We start from the raw sequence: 20,611 nt of genomic DNA, 5'->3' as shown, positions 1-20,611 counted from the left end.
AGAAGGGTGCCGAGGCGAGTCCCGAGCGTGGCGAGCAGAGGTGCCGGCTCCCGCTGGGTTCCGCGGCTTCGGACCCCGGCCCACCCCCCACCGGAGCCCCCTCCCCTCTGTTCGCTGCCCCGCGCTGGGCCTGGCGAGGGGGGCGTCGGAGCTGTGGGTACCGTTGACAGTTAGGCCTCTGTGCGCATGCGCAGTGGTTGCCTCTTCTGAAGTGCGCAAGCGCGCTTGTGCCTGGCGGTATTGCTTGCTGCTGGTGACTGAGAAGTGGCAGCTACCCAAACGCGGATCCTCACTGCTGGCGTGTTGTGGCCAGGCGGGTTTGGCCTGTCTCCGACGCTAGTGTTGGGCTCGGGAGGTAGTGGAAAGGGAGGGCGGGGTGAAGTCTCTGTGGAGCCCGCCGGCTTCGCAATGAAGAGGATTTGGGGGTTCGGGAGGGAGAAGGGCATGTCGCCCTTGGGCTCCGCTTCTGGCTTGCAGAGGCAGGGCAGGGGCGTTGGGCAGAAGAACAATACAACTGACAACTTGCTGCTGGGTTACCATGTCCAAGACAGAGATCTCAGAAAGATCCACAAGGCTGCCTGTGTGGGCACCGCAGCGCAAGCGCAGCAGATTCTGTTCTTGGGGGGAAATGGCGTGGATGATAGAGACAAGATGAACAGGTAATAGGGGCTTGGAGGCTGGCAGGGAGGAGGTGGGACGGACCTGGGAGAAGAGCACACCTGGCCTAGCTCTACCTGTGCATCCGAGCCCTCCCTCGGGGGGCTGGGTTCTCTTCCCTCCTGAGGTCCCGCTGCCCCTCGGTCGTGGGAACCCTACGTGGTCTAGCACCAGGCCGACAGCGTGAGCGGCAAAAACAAAGTCTTCAGCTGCCCTGGCACGTACCCGGTAATTCCTGAAAAGACCACTTGACTCTCAAGTTTGACGTGATTTACCCAAATTTCAATAGTAATACACACGAAATTAAGTGTCGACAACATGTTGTTTTTAATGGATTCATTTTTATACCATAACGTCATAGAAGAGTGCATAATGAAATAATTCCTGTAATCAACTTCTGGGCTAGACATTCTTGGGACAAAATCCAGTACCCAGTTTATGTCTGTGTACACTTAGGTGTGTGTGCTATTTCCTGAGGGACCTTGGAAGGACATTTTGAAGTGGAAGATGGCTCTGAATAGGAGGACTCCTTTGTCTCAAAATGTGTACCCTTCCTGTATTTGTCAGTGTTAGGTAAAGCAAATGAAAGCATCCTGGTTTTAAGAATTTTGAGCTACACATGCTCTTCTTGTGATGTCATTAAGGAAATTTTTGGACTCACTGTCTTGTACATCTGAAACTGATAGAAAACGGTATGTTAACAAACTGGAATTAACCTAAGAACTTATGTTTTTATATAGGAGGTAGATTTGCCCTTCCAGATATCAAAATGTACCTGAAATTTCCACAAATTATTCATTTACTCACAGCTGAAAAGACAGATAAAGGTGTGGTGCAGAGTAGAACATGACCAACGCTCAAATATACTTAAGACTTTAGAATTTCATACTGGTGACATTTCATATTAGTAGGAAAAGGTGAACTATTCGTAAGTAGTGGAGAAACAGCCTATTTGGAGAAACCTTGTTAGAATTTTATCTCCCTAAAATAAGTTCCAGATGGGCTATAAATTTAAAAATTGTAATATGCAAAATAAGAAAAGTAACAAAAAAATCCCACAAATGCCTATTTACCCATCCTAAGAATGACTTGAAAAGCAAGACTTTTGGGGGGTGCCTGGGTGGCTCAGTCAGTTAAGCCTCTGACTCTTGATTTCGGCTCAGGTCATAATCTCAGGTGTTCGTGGGTTCAAGCCCTTCGACGGGTTCCCTGCTGTCAATGTGGAGCATGCTTGGGATTCTGTGTTGCCTCTCTCTCTCTCTCTCTCTCTCTCTCTCTCTCTCTCTCTCTTTCTGTCTCAAAAAAAAATTGGGGCCCCTTGGTGGCTCAGTCGGTTAAGCGGTCTGACTTTGGGAGTCATGATCCCGTGCTTTGTGGGTTCGAGCCCCGCTTCAGGCTCTGTGCCGACAGCTCAGCTTCTGTGTCTCCCTCTCTCTCTGCCCCTCCCTTGCTTGCACGCTGTGTCTCTGTCTCCCAAAAATAAATAAATATTAAAAAATATTTTTTTAAATCAAGAATCCTGGAGATTGATTTAGCAACATAAACAACTAAAAGCCTCTATCAGAAGATAATATTATTAAAATAAAAGACAATGCACTTGCAAATATTTACAACATATTTGTATCAGACAACAGAATCTATCTTCGTTTTACAGGGAAGTCTTTGAAATCAAAACAAACAAAAACCTCTAATTTGAAATCGTGCAAAGTATTTCTTTGCATATCTACAAGGGACCAGTGGACACAGGGAAATATAGTGTCCCTGGGAAAAAAGAAATTTAAGTGAAAAAGGGACTGAAATACAGTTTTCCATCTACAACCTTTGTGAAAATAGAGTGATGGTGCTTATGCTGCCGCTTAAAGTTTAAGTTGTTTTTGACTTTCCAACAGACAATTTGGTGTAAGTACCACATTTAAAAAATATGTATTCATTTTACCCATCAATTTTATTTCTAGTAAAATATCTTTAGGAAATCACTAGAGATAAATGACATACATTTTGCTTTTCTCAGCACTATTTACAATAACAATGTATTAAGAAGTACTCGTATAATGGCTTTTATAAGTAAATGTCATTACATCCATAAGATGGATATGTGATCATTGAAAGTGGCATAGATAATAGATATACACAGAGATGCAGAGCTGTGCTTTAGTGGATCATTAAGTGAGAACAAAAATCAGTGTGATCATAGGTACACACAAGCAGACTAGTTTTATGTTAAGCCCAAAAATGCAGAAAATGTGACGACATTTGTTATTTCTGAGCCTTTGTATTTACATGCATTTTTCTTTGCCTTCAAAGAAAATCTGTGCTTTCTACAGGAAAAGGTGTATAAAGGTCCTATTAAAAGTTTATTATCAACAGAAAGGGTTTATTGTCGTTGAAGTGATCCTGGAGAAGAGCAAGAATATTGATCTTATATACATAAAAATAATTTCTCACTTTGTGTTAAAAAATATTTTTGGATGTAAAATAAGAAAAGTGAGTTAATTAAAATGTTTTTTGAGGATTGGCACATTTGGACAACTTTTGGCCTCTTCAGAAGTAAAGGGAGTATTTTTATTTGCACTTGTAGATTTTATTATGCATATATTAAGCATATACATATGTTTTCTGTTATAGGTAGCTTTATTACGTGTAATAGGTAAATGATTTATATTAATCATGAAAATAAAATATATTAGTTGTGTGCTTATGAAAAAAAATAAGACCTAGCAAATATAAGGGATTATTTACTGTTTCAGAAGTATGCTTTCCTTTATATACCTTTTCTTTAAAAATATTGAACTCTCCAAATGTATTTATCCACTCTTTTCCTCTGTTTATTTATCACCTGGAACCTGCGGACATATATATAGCGGACATATATAGCGGACATACTCTACCCAAGATTCTTTTGTTCTCAAAGACTTCATTTTGCACAGTATGAGCAAGATGAGGAATTTTATTTATTTATTTTCTAAAGATATTATTTTTTAAGTTTATTTATTTATTTTTTGAGAGGGATGGGGTGGGGGTGGGGGTGGGGGTGGGGGGAATGGAAGGACAGAGAGAGAATCCCAAGCAGGCCCCGTGCTGAAAGTAGGAACTTTTCCAATACACTTTTCAAAGAGTCCCAGCACGGGGCTTGAGCCAGTGAACATGAGATCATGACTTGAGCCCAGATCAAGAGCTGCACGCTTAACAGACTGAGCCACCCAGGTGCCCCAGCTTTTATCTTGTTTACTTTATGTTTTAAGTGTTATGTATTGTTGAGGGTGAAAGCATGAGCAGGGGGAGGGGGAAAGGGAGAGGAGGGACAGAGCATCTAAAGCAGGCTCTGCGCCAGATTTTATTTTTAAGTAATCTCTATACCCATCGTGGGGCTCAAATTTACAACCCTGAGATCAAGGTCCTATGCTCTACTGACTGAGCCGGCAAGGCACCCCTAAGATGAGAAATTTTACATTGAAGTATTAGGACTTAATCTCAATGGGAAGTTTTCCTCCTTCCTTTCAAAGTTTCTGAAGATAGGAAATTGTAAAAAATAAGCTTTACCTGACCTTCTGAAATTTATGAGAGTAGTAACTACTAATATCGATCGCTGGAAATACTTGATTTTCGTACAATCTGTAGACCTCAATATTTAATAAAATGAACTGTTCCTAGTCATTGGAATCCTGAGTTTCCTGTGGCTTAAACTTTCTTGAGAAGCAAAGTAAGAAGTTCTTAAAAATGTTTTCCTTTTTTAAATTTAGTCCTCTTTTCCTATAATGCTTTTCAGAACTAAAATTTATTTAAGTGCCAATCATATGACTAGAACTGCAATAGACCTATTGTATATACCATCATTTCACATAATGGAAGGCACCAAGATTCTATGGTGTCCCACTATTTTATATACCAATTATTTTTTTAAAGTCCTGCCATTTACAGTTGTAAGACATTTTGAGTTATAAATTGCATTCCAATGTCAGAGATATTAAAATGTGACAAAATAAGCATCTTAGAATCATTGAAATGCAGTATTCTTGCTAATCCTTAAAACATGTCTGCAAAGTAGGTGTAATTGTATCAAGGTACCTAATTGAAGTGTTGTCTATGTAAAGCAGTAGTAATTGTAAAAAATTATATTATCCAACAACTATTGAGATGTTATTTGTGCTAGGAAATGTTCTGAATACTTGCATAGATCCTCATTTAAGCATCACAACGAGGTCTTGTGAGATAAGTACTCAGTATTTTATTTTATTTTATTTTATTTTATTTCATTTCATGGCATTTTATTTTATTATTATCTTTTTTTTTTTTTTTAACCAATCTCTACACCTACTGTGGGGCTTCAAACTCATGACCCTGAGATCAAGAGTTACATGCTCTTCAGACTGAGCTAGCCAGGTGACACGAGACGACTACTCTTTTTATCCCCTTTTGTTGAGGACATTGAGGATAAGTCTAAGCAATAACTAGTGAGTAACAGAGTTAAACTAGGATTCAAACCCAAGTGGAGCTGAATCCCGAGGTCATGCTCTTTCTCTTCAAACAGGCTGCTCTTTTATTAGTGTGATGAGTAATCACTACTAAATATTGTACTTTCTCCAGAGGAAAACTGAATCTTTGTTTTGGAGGCATAGGAATAACATGCTACTTAATGTTTACAATTTCCTGAATTAACTGCAAGGTTTGAGAGAGTGCACTATCATTTCCTAAAAAGTCCTCTCACTTTTTTAGGACTGCTCTCCATTTGGCCTGTGCCAATGGCCATCCAGAAGTGGTGACCCTCCTAGTAGAGAGGAAATGTCATCTTAACCTCTGTGATCATGAAAACAGGACAGCTCTCATGAAGGTATGTAGTACCAGCTATGTCTGCCTGAGATGGATTTGATGTCATTACTTAGAATGAAAATGAAATTATTGCCTTGAAACAAAACGAATTGGTGAAACCTGTGGCATGCTTACTTTAAATTCTCAGAATTTACACTCTGTTTCTTGGCATATCACTGACAGGCCGTACAGTGCCAGGAAGAGAAATGTGTAAACATACTATTGGAAAATGGTGCCGATCCAAATATTAGGGATGTGAGTGGCAACACTGCTCTCCACTATGCGGCCTTTGGTGATAATATATCCATAATAGAGAAGCTGCTGCTATACAATGCGAATACTGAAGCAAGAAATAAGGTAAAGAACTAATTTATACATTATTTGAAATTTTATATATATACATGAATATTTTAGCCTCAAAATGTTTTATTTCACACACACACACACACACACACACACACTCACTCACTCACTGAATTCTATACATCAGGCCCTGTCATAATGGAAATAACTCCAATGCCAAGTCAGGGAGGGCTAGAAAAAGGCAGTGCCCACAGAAAGGGCAAAGTTGTATCTCCCAGCCACCCTCCCACCCCAGAAAGAAAATGTTTCCATTAGTGCCTACAAGTGGATGGTAGTCTCAGAGCCCATAAAGACTAAAGGTCTAGAGGGGAGTGAGGTGATGATGGAGGCTGGGTGCTATGCAGGGGCTTAGGCAAGGGGTGCTGCTGGGGATAGGTGGGAGGAGGAATGGAGACCCAGACCCAGCACGGAGAGCTTGGATGTGTGCAAGCGGGAGGAGAAAGCAGCAGGTTGTAGGTGCTGGGCACTGCAGGCCCCGGTGCTCTGAAGATGAGGGCATTGGGGTCAGGTCATGTCTTGACATCCAGCAAAGGCATCTACTTGTGTTGGTAGCCACTCGGCCAGCCATGTACCATGTTGGGGTGTCCCACTTCAGAGAGTGGCTCCTGCTCAACCTTGTGTAGCTCCTCAGCAGGGTTGTAGCTGTACATGGGGAGTAGATGATGGCCACACTTGATGGCCCACCTTCCTTTTCTTTGACATGCATTACCTTTCACTGCTGAAGCCCCTAGAGGAACACCCTTGGTTGACATGGGCAGGGTCAATTTTACGTATATGGAAGTTCAAGGATTCCCTGAATGAAAATATTTGGCAATAACTTATTTATCTAAGATTTCTTCTTCCTTCCTTCCTTCCTTCCTTCCTTCCTTCCTTCCTTTCTTCTTATTTTTTATTTATTTTTGAGAGAGACAGAGACAGAGACAGAACAAGAGGGGGAGAAGGGCAGAGAGAGGGAGACACAGAATCTGAAGCAGGCTCCAGGCTCCCAGCTGTCAGCACAGAGCCCAATGCAGGGCATGAACTCATGAGCCATGAGATTAAGACCTGAGCCGAAGTTGGATGCTCTACCAACGGAGCCACCTAGGCACCCCTAAGATTTCATTTTAAATGAGGATACTTTTAAATAAACAGAGAATACTGCTTTGTTTTATGTATTTATGGCAAATATTTATGAAAACAATATATTTGTTAAAGGTAAAACTTATTTTGTTTCCAAATATTTTTCCCATCCAATTTTTTTTATTAGTGGAAAACAACACAGGAAAGCAAAATTTGCCCTAGGCTTTGTCTTAAAACTCAAAGAAAACAAATGCATTTTACAATAAAAAACATCACTGCTGTTGACAAGTTCCTATTTGATAAAAAAAGTGATTTATAAAAATGGGATTTATCTTTTATTGGCCAAGGCTTAAGAGAAAAAAGGAGAAAGGAGGGAGCAGTCAGAACTAAGTAGGCCAATTTGGAAATTTGACAAGTGAGATAAAATAACAAGAAGAGGCTGTTTGTTTTATTGTTTTTTTTCCCCTTCAGTTTATATGGTTAGTCAAGGAGTCTTCAATTTTTGAGGGGAATAATTGTTACTTAGGGAAACAGTGAGTTGCAAACCTGCCTAGAGACCAAGTGTAGGAGGACTCAGAAGAAATCAGATTGGCAGTGAACAGGTGGTTGATTACGTGGGCAATGAGAAGAAAGAACAAATAATTAACTGTCATATAATCCTATTCTGGCAGAAACAGCCACTTAGGTAAGAGTCTAAACTCTGCTCTGAAATCTAGAATATCTTGATGGGAAGTAAGAAGTTTAAAAGTAATGCAATCAAGTTGCATTTTGACTTTACATTTAGTCCCTGTTCTACCTCTGCTCAGGGAAATTAAATGCAGTTTTGATAAGTCATTCTTTTGGCTAAATCTTCAAATGATAGAGGGAGTTGGCCACATAGATGAGACTGATGTGATTGTCTGCTGCACCACTCTCAGCTAGAATTGTGGTGGTGAATCCCCGTGCCTGGGGAAGTTTCAATTTTTTTTAAACAAGCCTAAACTCTCTCCTGAAGAGTTTGAGTAAATCTAGTAACATGTATACATAGGCATGGATATTTAGAAATTTTTTTTTGAGACTGTGCTACAACTCTTGGTTAAGAACTACTGGGGTGTGTGGGTGGCTCAGTCGGTTAAGCATCTGACTTCAGGCTCAGGTCATCATCTCACAGTTCACAAGTTCTAGCCCCGTGTTGGGCTCTGTGCTGACAGCTTAGACAGAGCCTGGAGCCTGCTTCATATTCTGTAGTCTCCCTCTCTTTTTGCCCCTCCCCTGCTCGTGCTCTTTCTCTCTCTTCCACAAAAAGTGGACATTTAAAAAAAGTTTAAAAGAAGCTAACTACTGAATGGAGGGGTACCCAGGTTTTTCAGTTGATTAAGCGTCCGACTTCCACTCAGGTTGTGATCTCATGGTTTGTGAGTTCGAGCCCCACATTGGGCTCTGCACTGATGGTGCAGAGACACATGAGAGTCTCTCTCCCTTCCCCTCCCCCACTCGCTCACGCTTGCTGTCTCTCTCTCTCTCTCTCTCTCTCTCTCTCTCTCTCTCTCTCTCTCATATTCATAGCCATTTGGTTATTACAAGCAGTGTTTTCCTGATTGCAATAGGAGAAAATCTTGAATCTTTATTAGTTGAAGCTATGTGACCAACTGTCTTATGATGTCTGTTAAATTCATATAGCCCTGGCATAATCCAAATGGTAGTTTTAAACATGGAAATGCAGTTAGTGACAATACAGTTGGGAATTGTTTTCATAATTTAGTTTCAGCATAGTTGTGAACTAATTTGTCTATTTGATTAACAGTCTGGGAGAATTAAACACAGATAGATTGCAGTTTTAATAAGCGTTGGAAAAATTCTTAAGGTGGGTGTTACGAGTCTTTTTGTTGTGATTCTTTTAGACAGAGAGAGTGTGAGTGGGGGAGAAGGGCAGAGGGAGAGAGGGAGAACCTCAAGCAGGCTCCAAGCTCAGTGCCAAGCTTGATGCAGGACTCAGTCCCACAACTCTGGGATCATGACCTGAGCTGAAGTCAAGCATCAGATGCTCCACTGACTAAGCCACCCAGGCTCCCCTCTTATGAGTCTTAATAGCACTTTTTATTACATGTTGGGGCCTAAGTTTTTGGGAAAACATGATACTGATACTTCAGGAAAGATTTACATACAAATATATGCTTTATGCACAACCAAAATACCCGTGGGCTATTGACTAAATTTGGCCCCTGGATGTGTTTCGTTTCCTCCATACATTGAGTCAACATTTAAAATTATGACACTCATGCAGAAATCTGGATTTCAGACTTTTCTTATAGAATCATACCTGGTACTTTGAGCCCATACTACTGTTTGGTATGCATTCCAGCGGCTGACCTTTTTGTATGAGGTATGGGTGTCTCCAGTTTGCTACTGTCCCCACTTAGGTTCTTCACTTACTCGAGTCACCTACTTTGCCTCCATAAGCATTGTGTTTACAATTACTGTTTTATGATATATATATATATATATATATATATATATATATATACACACACACACACACAAACACACATATATTTATACACACATATATATACATATATATGTATATGTGTATATATATATATATATATATATATATATATATATATATATATTTAGACTGCGCTAATCAGATCTCTTTTGGACACAAAGAAACCTTGGTAATTTTTTTTTAAAGTTAATTTTGACAGAGAGAGAGAATCCCTAGGAGGCACTGGGTTTGAACTCATGAATCATGAGACCATGACTTGAGCCAAAGTCAAGAGTCAGATGCTTAACTGACTGAGCTACCCAGGCGCCTCTGTTTTATGGTCTATTTTGATAAAGATTTCAAGGTTTTCAAGGCAATCCATATTAATTTATAATATATATTTTGTATTTTATGTTAATGTCTTCGGAACAGGATTGAATTTTCCAAGTTAGACTTTCTAAGTTGTTTTTGTATTGTATTCATTTTTTTAACGTTTATTGATTTTTGAAGGAGAGAGAGCACATGCATGAGTGGGGGAGGGGCAGAGAGAAAGGGAGACACAGAATCCCAAGCAGGCTCCAGGCTGAGCTGTCAGCATAGAGCCCAATGCAGGGCTTGAACTCACAAACCATGACATCATGACCTGAACCGAAGTCAGCCTTTTAACTGACTGAGCCACCCAGGTGCCCCATAAGTTAGTTTGAAAACAAGACACTTTTTCCTTCTGTGTACTATGAATAATCGTATTCCTGGGGTGCCTGGGTGGCTCAGTCGGTTGAGCGTCCGACTTCGGCTCAGGTCATGATCTCGCTGTCTGTGAGTTTGAGCCCCATGTGGGGCTCTGTGCTGACAGCTCAGAGACTGTAGCCTGCTTCGGAATCTGTGTCTCCCTCTCTTTCTGCCCCTTGCCCGCTCAGGCTCTGTCTCTCTCTGTCAAAAATAAATAAACATTAAAAGAAACAAAATTTGAATAATCGTATTCCTATTGGAATATTTGCAAACTGTATTAGATTAATCATGGTTACAGTTGAATAGGTTATGCCTATTGCAGCAATATTCTCTTTCTCCTCAGCATTGTTCCCTAAAAATGCAAATAATGTGGTCACTTTCATTATGCTAAAAATGATCTGTATAAATCAGTGTTTGAATTTTTATTGATAAGCCATTATATTTTTATTTCCAATTTATATTTTGCCTAAAATATAAAGTAAGTAGCTATTCCAGTGGAAACTGGAATACAACTAGAATACAGATTTTTTTAGAAGTAGATATGTATTAGGGTCCCAGGATTATTATAATTGACAATAAAATTTCATATGGAGCTTCCTAACAGTTAAGATAAAAATTTAGCATTTTATAATAGGAGAAAGCCCATGGGCTATTTAATATTAAGTAATCAAAGTTCATTTGAAGCTTAACTCTTGGAGTTCTGAGCCCATCTCCTTGGTGACCCATTTGGAGCAGCGATGCCTTATGTTGACATCTCGGATGTGAGTGGATCCTGATACCACTGACAGAAGACAAGCAAGTTTGTATAACTTGGGGAAAAGCTTCACCTTTATCGGAAATCTCTCCAAACTATATCCCTGAAACTCTGATTCCTCAAATGTGAATGTTTGCCACAAAAAGGATTGTCAAATGGGGACTGAGCAGATTTACATGGATTTCTGTAATGCCAGACATATAATGCAGTTTTATAATATTTCTCAAACATAGATGATCATGAAATCTTTCCATTGGGACATAGTACTTACCTTCTGGCAAAGAAGGTATTCTTTGGAAGATAATTTAAGAAACACTACTCCAGAGATCATCATTTAGGTTATTAATTCAGTAAAAGTACTTAAAGCATATACTGCTGTGTTTTGGAGTTTGGAGATACAGAGATAAGAAATAGCCCCTGCTCTCAAGAAGCACTTGGTTTAGATAGGGAACAATAACTACAGTATACCATGATAAGTACTGTGATAGAAGCAACGATCTTGGAACCAGTGAGTGTTTGAAGTGAGTTTGGGAGAATGACTTCATATAATCTGTTGAAGAAGGTGGAGAAGGGCTATTTCATTAAAAATTTTTTTTAATGTGTATTTCTTTTTGAGAGAGAGAGAGAGAGAGAGAATCTGGAACAGGCTCCAGGCTGTGCGCTGCCAGCATAGAGCACAATGCAGGGATCGAACTCACAAACCCTGAGCTCATGACCTGAGCTGCAGTTGGTCACTTAACCAACTGAGCCACCCAGGTGCCCCAGTGGAGGAGGGCTATTTTAAAGAGAAGCAGCAGCAGGTGAAAGCACAGTGGTGGGAAGGAAGAGGCCATTTTTTATTTACTTTTTGTATTATATGTTTAAGTTTAGAGGATCTTTTGTATGTTTTAAAATTCCGTATGGAAAGGTATAATTTTGTAAATTCTAAATTGTTTTTGCTCTTTTACAGGATAACATCACACCACTTCTAGTTGCTGTAAATGAAAACAAACAGCAAATAGTGGAAGTTCTGGTAGAAAAGGCAGCAAATATACATGCAGAGGATAAATTAAAAAGGTGCAGTAGTTTTCTTTTAAACCTTAGTATGGTTCTACAGTGGTAATAATTATTCAAGTCAGGAAGATTAACTTCAGAAGAAGAAGATTAATTTATAATTATATAGTGAAAAATATCAACACATCACCAGTTAGGTAGAAAGCAATTATTCTGACTGGGCAACATGAAGAACAGGGTATAGCAGAATTCATATTCCTTGATGATGTTGACTCATGTCATTTGCAGTGTTTATTTTTAAGTAGGTTCCATGTTCGGCGTGGAGTCCAACGCTGGGCCTGAACTCATGACTCTGAGAACAAGACCCGAGCTGAGGTCAAGAGTCTGATGCTTAACCGAGTCACCCAGTTGCTCCTGCAATGTTTTTTGTTTGTTTGTTTGTTTTTTGTTTTTTTCTGCCACATGATTTTGTGTTAACTAAAGGGATTTCATTTTAGTTTTATAAAGGGTGGACTCTCAGCTCTTAATTTACTTAATGGCACAATATTGGCCTTCTTAACCCTTTTATGGTATTTTTTACACTTCTACTTCATAGAGGCACTTGGGTGGCTCAGCTGGTTAAGCATCCGACTTTGGTTCAGGTGATCATCTCATGGTTCATGGGTTGAACCCCACATCAGGCTCTGTGCTGACAGTGCAGAGCCTGCTTCGGATTCTCAATCTCTCTCTCTCTCTCTCTCTCTCTCTCTCTCTCTCTCTCTCTCTTGTCTCTCTCTGTCTCTCTCTCTGTCTCTCTCTCTCTCTCTCTCTCTTTCTCTCTCTCTGTGTCTCTGCCCCTTGCCCACACTCTCGTGTGCACTCTCTCAAAATAAATCGTAAATAAACTTAAAAAAAAAAGAATTTCTACTTCATATACATTTTTCCTTCAAAGATGTATATTGGGGTGCCTGGGTGTCTCAGTTGGTTAAGTCTATGACTTTGGCTGTGGACATGATGTCATGGTTCGTGGGTTCGAGCCCCACGCCGGGCTCTGTGCTGACAGCTTGGAGCCTGGAGCTGCTTTGGATTCTGTGTATCCCGCTCTCTCTCCCTCTCCTTGCTTGAGCTCTGTCTCTCAAAAGCAAATAAATGTTAAAAAAATTCATATTAAACATAAATAGGAGTTGTTGTGTCTTTTGGATGACACTTTTCTTTAAATTGCTTTTTTTTTTCTTTTTTGAGTAATACTGATGTCGTTAGGTGATCTCTAAGTGATGATTAATTACTATTACCAAGTCTCATCAGGTTTTATCCTTTTTCATGTCCAGTATATGTATTTTTGATTTTATTTTCAATTGGTAGGAGTAGAAAGATGAAAGATAACTTTAACTGTATAGACTTATCCTTTAATGAGGATAAGTTATAGGTGGGTGATAAAGAAGGAAGAGATGTGCTTTAGATTCACACAAGACTAAGTTGATTCATAGCTTTCCTACTGGCTAGGTGTTGTGACCTTGGGAGTGTTACGTATCATCACTAAATATGTTTCCTGATATGAAAAGTAGGATAATAATATATCCTTCAAGGGTGGTTGTGCGTAAATAATATTTTATATACATAGCATTTAATTTAGTGCCTACCATATGCTTATCAGCATCGTTAACTGTATTTATGCCTCTTTTGTTAGCATTCACATTAAAATATTATCATTTTAAGCCTGCAGATAGTTTTTATACTTGCTTGACCTCTAGATGGCTTTGAAGTGCACTGTATCAGATTAAGGAAGACGTGGGGAATTATTTTTTTTTAATCTTTACCTATTCAGATAAGTGACCTAGCATAGTTTCTTGTTTATCAAAAGACGTTAAATTAGCAAGTCTATAATACATTACCCAAGTGGGACAAGAAGCTTCCTTTCTGTCCCTTCATTTTGCTCTTGGAGATCATTTACACAGATGAACACTGAAACATGTGAATGGTCGATTCTGAACAGATAGGCAAGATATTAACCTGATAAAGTATATCAAATTAGCTGTTTAAATAACTCTAAATTCCTAAGAGTGAAGTTATCTCTGTTATTTTAGAACACCCTTCATGCTTGCTGTAAATTATGACTCAACAAATGTAGTCAGGCTTCTTCTTCAGCAAGGTATTGATCCCTTTCCTCAAGATGTATATGGGTGGGCTGCAGATGAATATGCTTATATTAAGGGTTTTAATCTGTAAGTGTTTGTATTAAAATGCTAGTTATTACTAAACTGAGGTTTAAAATAATTTAACTGTTAACTTCGTATGTAACAGATGGGATTTGGTAGTTTGATCAGGCAGTTTTGGAATGGCAGTCACTTAGTCCACAACATTAGCCAGAAGTCAAGCAAAGGACTAGACTAGTTGGAAGTAGGAATGTGTGCAGGATTCTTTATCTCAGGACTTTTGAGACATTTATCCTCCAGGATCCTAACCTTATCCATTTCATTTCAAGTATAACCCCTCTGCATGGGACACAAATAATGTTACATCTGTGTTTTCTAACTAGTAACTTGGGTCTTGAAATGTTCAGTTTTGTAGAAGACCCTCTACTTTCCTTTGAGGGCTATCTCCTGTACTCTGTCCCTTGAATTTTCCAAGAACCTAAGGAGCACGCTAAGACCAAAGAGACAGTCCTCTTTCACAAGTCATTTGGAGGGGAAAAAAGGACATCCTGATCATTCTACAGTTTCCTTTGATTCTGTTGCTGCAGAATTGCTGTTGAAACTGGTGCTGTAGTCTGGTTGTGATTGACCTTTACTCCCAGGATTCCCTTGCTGATCCAGAGTTTTCAGTCTTCATGGTGTTCCACACTTAGATTTCAAAGCTACAAAGTTTCTTTGTTCACTGCACGTGCACATATGCTCAGCAGCTATCCCAAAGCACCAGCACCCTGTTTGGGCAGCTGGGCCTCCTGGCTTTCGCCATACACCCTTGTCCCTCCACACTCAAAGACCTTATGTGGAACCTATATCTTAGCCTAGACTTTCCTTATGAGTTACCCTTTGAGGATCTTGTTTTTTTGTTTTTTGGTTTTTTTTTTGTTTTTGTTTTTTTTTTTGTTGTTGTTGTGGTTTTTTTTTCCAGAAAATGTTAGTTGGGACCATTCTAAGCTGTCAGAGAGGTTCAAATGATGCTGCAGGAAGAGATCGGACTTCTCTTTCTCCTTTGTTAGCAGATATGTACCCCTGCCTTTTTTTAAGTAGGCTCCAAGCCCAGCGTGGAGTCCAACATGGGGCTTGAACTCATGAGCCTGAGATCAAGACCCAAGCTGAGATCAAGAGTTGGATGCCCAACGGACTGAGCCACCCAGGTGCCCCTGGACCACCGGTTTAAATCCTGTGGAGCATCTTTTTCTGAAGTCATGGAAGGTCTCAGCTTGCCCTTCCCAAAGTAATGAGCATCACCTAAGAGGCCATGGCCTGAGAGGCCATGTTTTGGGTATAGTATCTCACTAAATCCTCTTATCAACCTTATAAACTAAGGCAATAATTTCCCTTGTTTTATAGAGGGAGATTTTGAGCCAAAGAGAAGTGGCTTCTCCAAGAACAAATAGCTATAGGTTATAGAGCTAGGACTTCTGAGTTCCAAATACTTTCCATTCTGGCAAGCGAATTCTAATTATTCTCATTTCTATTTGATGTATATTTACTTTTGATAGAGGGAGATGGAGTACGAGCTGGGGTGGGGGGTGGTTGCAGAGAGAGAGGAAGACACAGAATCCAAAGCAGGCTCCAGGCTCTGCGCTGTCAGCACAGAGCCCGACGTGGGGCTCAAAGCCATAAACCGTGAGATCATGACCTGAGCTAAAGTTGGATGCTTAACTACCCAGGTGCCCCTGGCAAGCTAGTTCTAATTTACTAAGCTAGAATGCCCTCAATTCATGACTGGTTCATCTTTCTGTTTTTTTCTTCTTTAAGCACAGACTTAATGAAAAGCTTCTAGAATGTACAAATTCGAAGTACATGGGGTAATTAAAGTTTTGATATTTGCTCTGATATTATTTGAAATACTCTAAGAATTTGATGTATTTGGTAAATGTTTTTCATATCAGTGTTAAAATAGTAATATTATTTATCACCCTTTTTTATACATAGCAGTTACGAAATAATTTGCCGACATAAAGAAGAAATCATGCTTAAAAATTCTTTGCAAAACAGCCATCCTGGTAAGACTTTACATAGTGAATTGCTCTTGGTGGTCCTAACATAAGTAAAGTCAGAGTAAGTGTGTTTTGATAATGAAAGAACAATGAAGAAAAGAACACCAATGTGTAAATTGCATGTATATTTTTTCTTTCTTAATTTCTCTATAGTCTAACGTTCAGAATTATTTAAGAAGTTAACTGTAGGTAATTGAAAATATGAGGCAGTATTATCTGAAAAGAAATTCATTATTTTAGTCATGACCCCTAAAATACCATGTGACATCTTTGTGTAATAAATACGAAAATGCTTTGTTAACTGTTTATTTAATTTTGAGAGAGAGAGAGAGAGAGAGAGAGAGAGAGAGAGAGAGCAGGAGAGGGACAGAGGAAGGTAGACAGAGGATCCAAAGCAGGCTCCACCACTGACAGCAGAGAGCCCAATGTGGGGTTCGAACTCGTGAGCTGCGAGATCACAACCTGAGCCAAGGTCAGATGCTTCACCAACTGAGCCATCCAGGTGCCCAGAGAAAAAAAGATTTTTAAGTTAGTATGTTTTATGTTTCCTCCATAAACATATTATAACAAATTGCACTTGTTATAAAAATGGATCTTTTATAAAATGTTTACAAATGGATCATATTTAGTAAATATTGTTACCTAGCGATTTGTCTCATTAAAAAATGAACCAGCCCTCAAACTGGGAATTCTACAGTACTTTCCTGGTACCATAAACAAATGGCAAATAATAAGAACTGAAAATCTTAGCTAGTGTGCAGCACTGCCAATGAGATTGTTTTTTTACAGATAGCTTCCACGAGTACTGAAGAAAAGCAATGCCTTGTTGAGAGGCATAGGTTATTTCACATATTGTCTCAACAAGGTCTCACCATTATCAACTTCACTCCTCATAAATCAAGACAGAATGAGAGGGGCGCTTGGGTGGCTGTGTCGGTTAAGTGTCCAACTCTTGATTTCAGCTCAGGTCATCATCATCTCACAGTTGGTGAGTTGGAGTCCTGTGTCAGACTTCTCTGTCGGGCTCCTTGCTGACAGCTCAGAGCCTGTGTGGCATTTTCCCTTTTCCTTCTCTCTCTGCCCCTCCCCTGTACATGCATGCTCTGCATCTCTCAAAAAAAATAAACATTTAAAAACAACAACAACAACAAATCCAGAATGAGATATGTTGACTTCATTAGAACAATGTTTTCTTCTGTTGGAGAATTGTCATGACACTGTAATTTTGTTAGAATAAGATACTCTGTTGCCATTAGTCAAAATTTTATCTTCATAAGTATTCAAATAGGGCAACTTGGGCTCCAGAAATTATAATAACAGCACAAAGATGTTTCACAATCACACACACACACACACACACACACACACACACACACAAATGCTACTGTTGCTCCCTAGTGGTGGCACCTAGTGCACTGTACAATCTGAAAAGTAGGAAGAAAGCTTTAACTTGGCAGACTGTTACCAAAGAACTTCTGTAGCTTAGTTTTGGAAGTTACAGGAAAGGCAAAGATAGAACAGACAGTGTTTTGATCATTAAGCTGCTCATAACAGAATAGAGCTGTCCCTGTGGTTTTTGAAACAGAAAAGTTTCTGTGGTTTTTAAAAATAATTTTCAAAGGAATCATTTTTATTCATGTCCATTTGTTCACTTCACAAGTAACTCTTAAGTGCCTGTTAGCTACTAAGTGTTATCCCATTGTTGTAGAACACAAACATTCAAAAACCAGTCTCTGCACCCCAGGAGTTTGTTGTTACCACTGCCATTTGTATTATTTACTCTATTTAGTGCTTACTGGGTGCCAGAGTCTCATAGAGCTTATAATTATCATTGTTATTTTGTATTGGCATTTGTTCCAGTTACCGTAAGTTCCCGGTGAGGAATCTGAGTTTTCAAGGACTGGGTAGAATCTACGGTAAGCATGCAGAGTGAGGAGTTCAGTTTTCCAGGTAGAGAGGCAGAAGGACCAACATTTGTATGTTTGACAATGTTTGTAAACTATCACGATTACGTATTTGGCGGAGTACACAGCAGTGCAGAGGTGAAGGTGTACGAGTGAACTTAGCAGGATTTATGAGCAGTTGGGTTTTGCTGGTAGAAAACGTGTGCTATGGGAATGGTTGGGAATGAGGTGAATACCTAGATAAGACAAGCTTATGGAAGTTTGTTAGTGCTATAGAAAGGCCTTGGGAAATTTCTTCGGTAGAATGCTTTTAGCGGCAAATAATAGGTGACTTCTAACAGTGACTAAAACAGTAGGAACCAGAAATGATTTGATGGTTCAGTGATGTCATCAGGATCCCAGTCATCACTTGTTCAGTTCTGGAGTTGGTGGTATTTTTATTTCTCCTTTACAGGGTGGCTATTTAGCAACAGCTCCAGGTATCATATTCTCACATGGCAACATCCAGTGGGTTGGAAGGACTGCTTTTCTTTAGGTGTTTCTTTTCACTAGGAAGAGGCTTGCAGTAGACTTCCTCTAACATTTTAAAGACTAGGTTATGTCACATACTCATTCCTAAACTGGTCCCTGGTAAATCAGGTACTGTGATTAGCTTAGAATAATAGTTTCTCTTTTTGAAGCCAGGGTGAGGCCACCTTCTCTGTGTATGGAGACAATAAATATCCAAATAAAGTTGTGATTCTCTAGCAAGAATGAAGACTATGGAATGGTTCTTAGGGAGGGAACCAGCAGTATTTGATGCAGGGATTTTGGAGAATTTGAAGCAGAAGACTAATAAGATTAGATTTGAGTTTAGGACACTCTGGTTATGGCATAAAATACAGATCACCAAGCCTTTTTCCTAAAGAGCCAGTGAATATTTTAGGTGATGTGGTTTCTCAGCTCTGCCCTTGTAGTGTGAAAGCAGCCATAGCAATATGTAAGTGAAGACATGGGGCTATGCCCCAATAAAACATTATTTACAGAACGAGATGGCAGGTTGGATTTGACCTGTGGCCGTAGCTTGCTGAACCCTCATATGGAGGATAGGTTATAGGAAACCACACAAAGAGACTGGGAGGCAAAGGAAGCTCTTGTTTTCTTAGCCTAGTATTAGTCCATTGTGAAACTTTCAGCTGTGTAGTTTGAAAACGTCAGGGGGTTCAATTTATTCCATTATTTTTTTTTCAGGGTCTTGTGTCTTTCTCATTTGTTTTGCTTATTTTTTTTTTATTCATTTAAGAAATAACAATAATATTTTGTGGCTTTTTTTTCCCCTGCGAAAATCATCAGTTAAGAACTCATGTTTGACTAGGGCGCTGGCAGGGAAAAGACAAAGCAGAGACCAAAACAGTATAGTAATACGAATCTGTGATTCCTGAATATGAAAAGTTAAGGGGTGAGAGAGAACTCTCAGAAGATTCAGAAGTTTCCAGGTTGTGTGCCAGCATGTAAATTGGACATGAAAAATGTGTAGGACTTTATCAGATGAACAGAGGAGAGCAGCAGGAATGAGGATACAGTAATTATGACTTTTGATTATTTTGGCAGTGATTGCCTTTAATAGGTGAAGTATATTTTTAATTTTCTAAGAAATTAAGGAAAGGAAAGAAACAAAAAACTATAATCAGTAGTATGTTTTTATACTGGGTCTGATAGTTCTGTTTTTTCTAGAACAATCCCTGTTACTTCTTTTCATTCCTATCTGCCAGAAAAATGAACTAAGTCCTAGTTAGTTGGAAAAATTAACTGATTTTTCATATTTGAGAGGAACTTGTGTATGGTAGAACATAGTGGCAACCACCAGGATTCACTCTCTCTCTCTCTTTTTTTTTTTCTGAGTAAAATAGGATTGTTGCTTGTTTCACACTTTGTTACATCATGATTTCATCTATTCCTTTTAAACCTTTCTTCTCATGGATATATAGGAATGTAGGAATTTTCAAGGCAAATACCAAGAAAAAGAGATTCCAGGAAAGGTATTCTGTGACATAACCTTCTGACTGTAACCACGTGTATGACATCAACCCAAATAATAAAATTTCATATAATGCATTGTGATAGAGGCACCACAACAACACCCAGATTTGATTATTCACTGGAAGATCTCACAGGACTCAGCATATAGTTGTTGCCTATGGTTTGTTATGGGGACAGGCTAGAAAGGCCAATCAGCACAGACAAATGGTGCATGGGGTGAAGTCCAGAGTAGACCAAGCACAGGCTTCCAGGAATCCTATCTTTATGGAGTTAGCAGGATGTGCTTAATTCCTCCAGCATCAAATTAGGACAGCACAAGTGAAATGTTGTGGGCCAGTACGAGGCTTATGGATACTCAGTGCCCGAGGTTTTCATCAAATGCTAAGCACATAGGCATCTTCTCCTTAGCATGTCCCAAAATTCCAGGTTTCCAAAAAGAAATCAACTGTACGGCCTTAAGCACACTGATTTTTACCAATACTTAGGCACAGTGAGCTTCTCTTACCAAGCTAGGGAATGGTGGAAACCTTCCTTAAATCCAAGATCCAAGATATATATATCTTTCAAAGGTTTAAAAGAGACTATTGTTCATACTATATTCCCAATCCTACTTATGTACCTGTTGAAAAATGTATGTTGTTTACACTTACCTTATTTGCTCACATTTCTCCTTTTCTTCCTTGTCTTAAGCT

General features: G+C 39.4%; 1 protein-coding gene across 1 annotated transcript in view; it reads left to right on the top strand.

The window, feature by feature from the left end:
* The first annotated feature begins 258 nt into the window (after positions 1 to 258).
* LOC125159788 (ankyrin repeat domain-containing protein 26-like) overlaps positions 259 to 20,611 on the top strand; it is a 708,468-nt gene continuing 688,115 nt past the window's right edge. Inside the window, exons 1-5 of the mRNA XM_047848410.1 lie at positions 259 to 659; positions 5,371 to 5,485; positions 5,647 to 5,820; positions 11,785 to 11,891; positions 15,932 to 16,002. Coding sequence (XP_047704366.1) covers positions 409 to 659; positions 5,371 to 5,485; positions 5,647 to 5,820; positions 11,785 to 11,891; positions 15,932 to 16,002 — 718 coding nt within the window. The 5' untranslated portion in view covers positions 259 to 408. The remainder of the gene's footprint in view (positions 660 to 5,370; positions 5,486 to 5,646; positions 5,821 to 11,784; positions 11,892 to 15,931; positions 16,003 to 20,611) is intronic.

Source organism: Prionailurus viverrinus, unplaced genomic scaffold (genome assembly GCF_022837055.1).
Source record: "Prionailurus viverrinus isolate Anna unplaced genomic scaffold, UM_Priviv_1.0 scaffold_62, whole genome shotgun sequence".
NCBI lineage: Eukaryota > Metazoa > Chordata > Mammalia > Carnivora > Felidae > Prionailurus > Prionailurus viverrinus.
The sequence above is the reverse complement of the archived record's forward strand: the minus strand, read 5'-3'. Positions and strand labels throughout refer to the sequence as shown.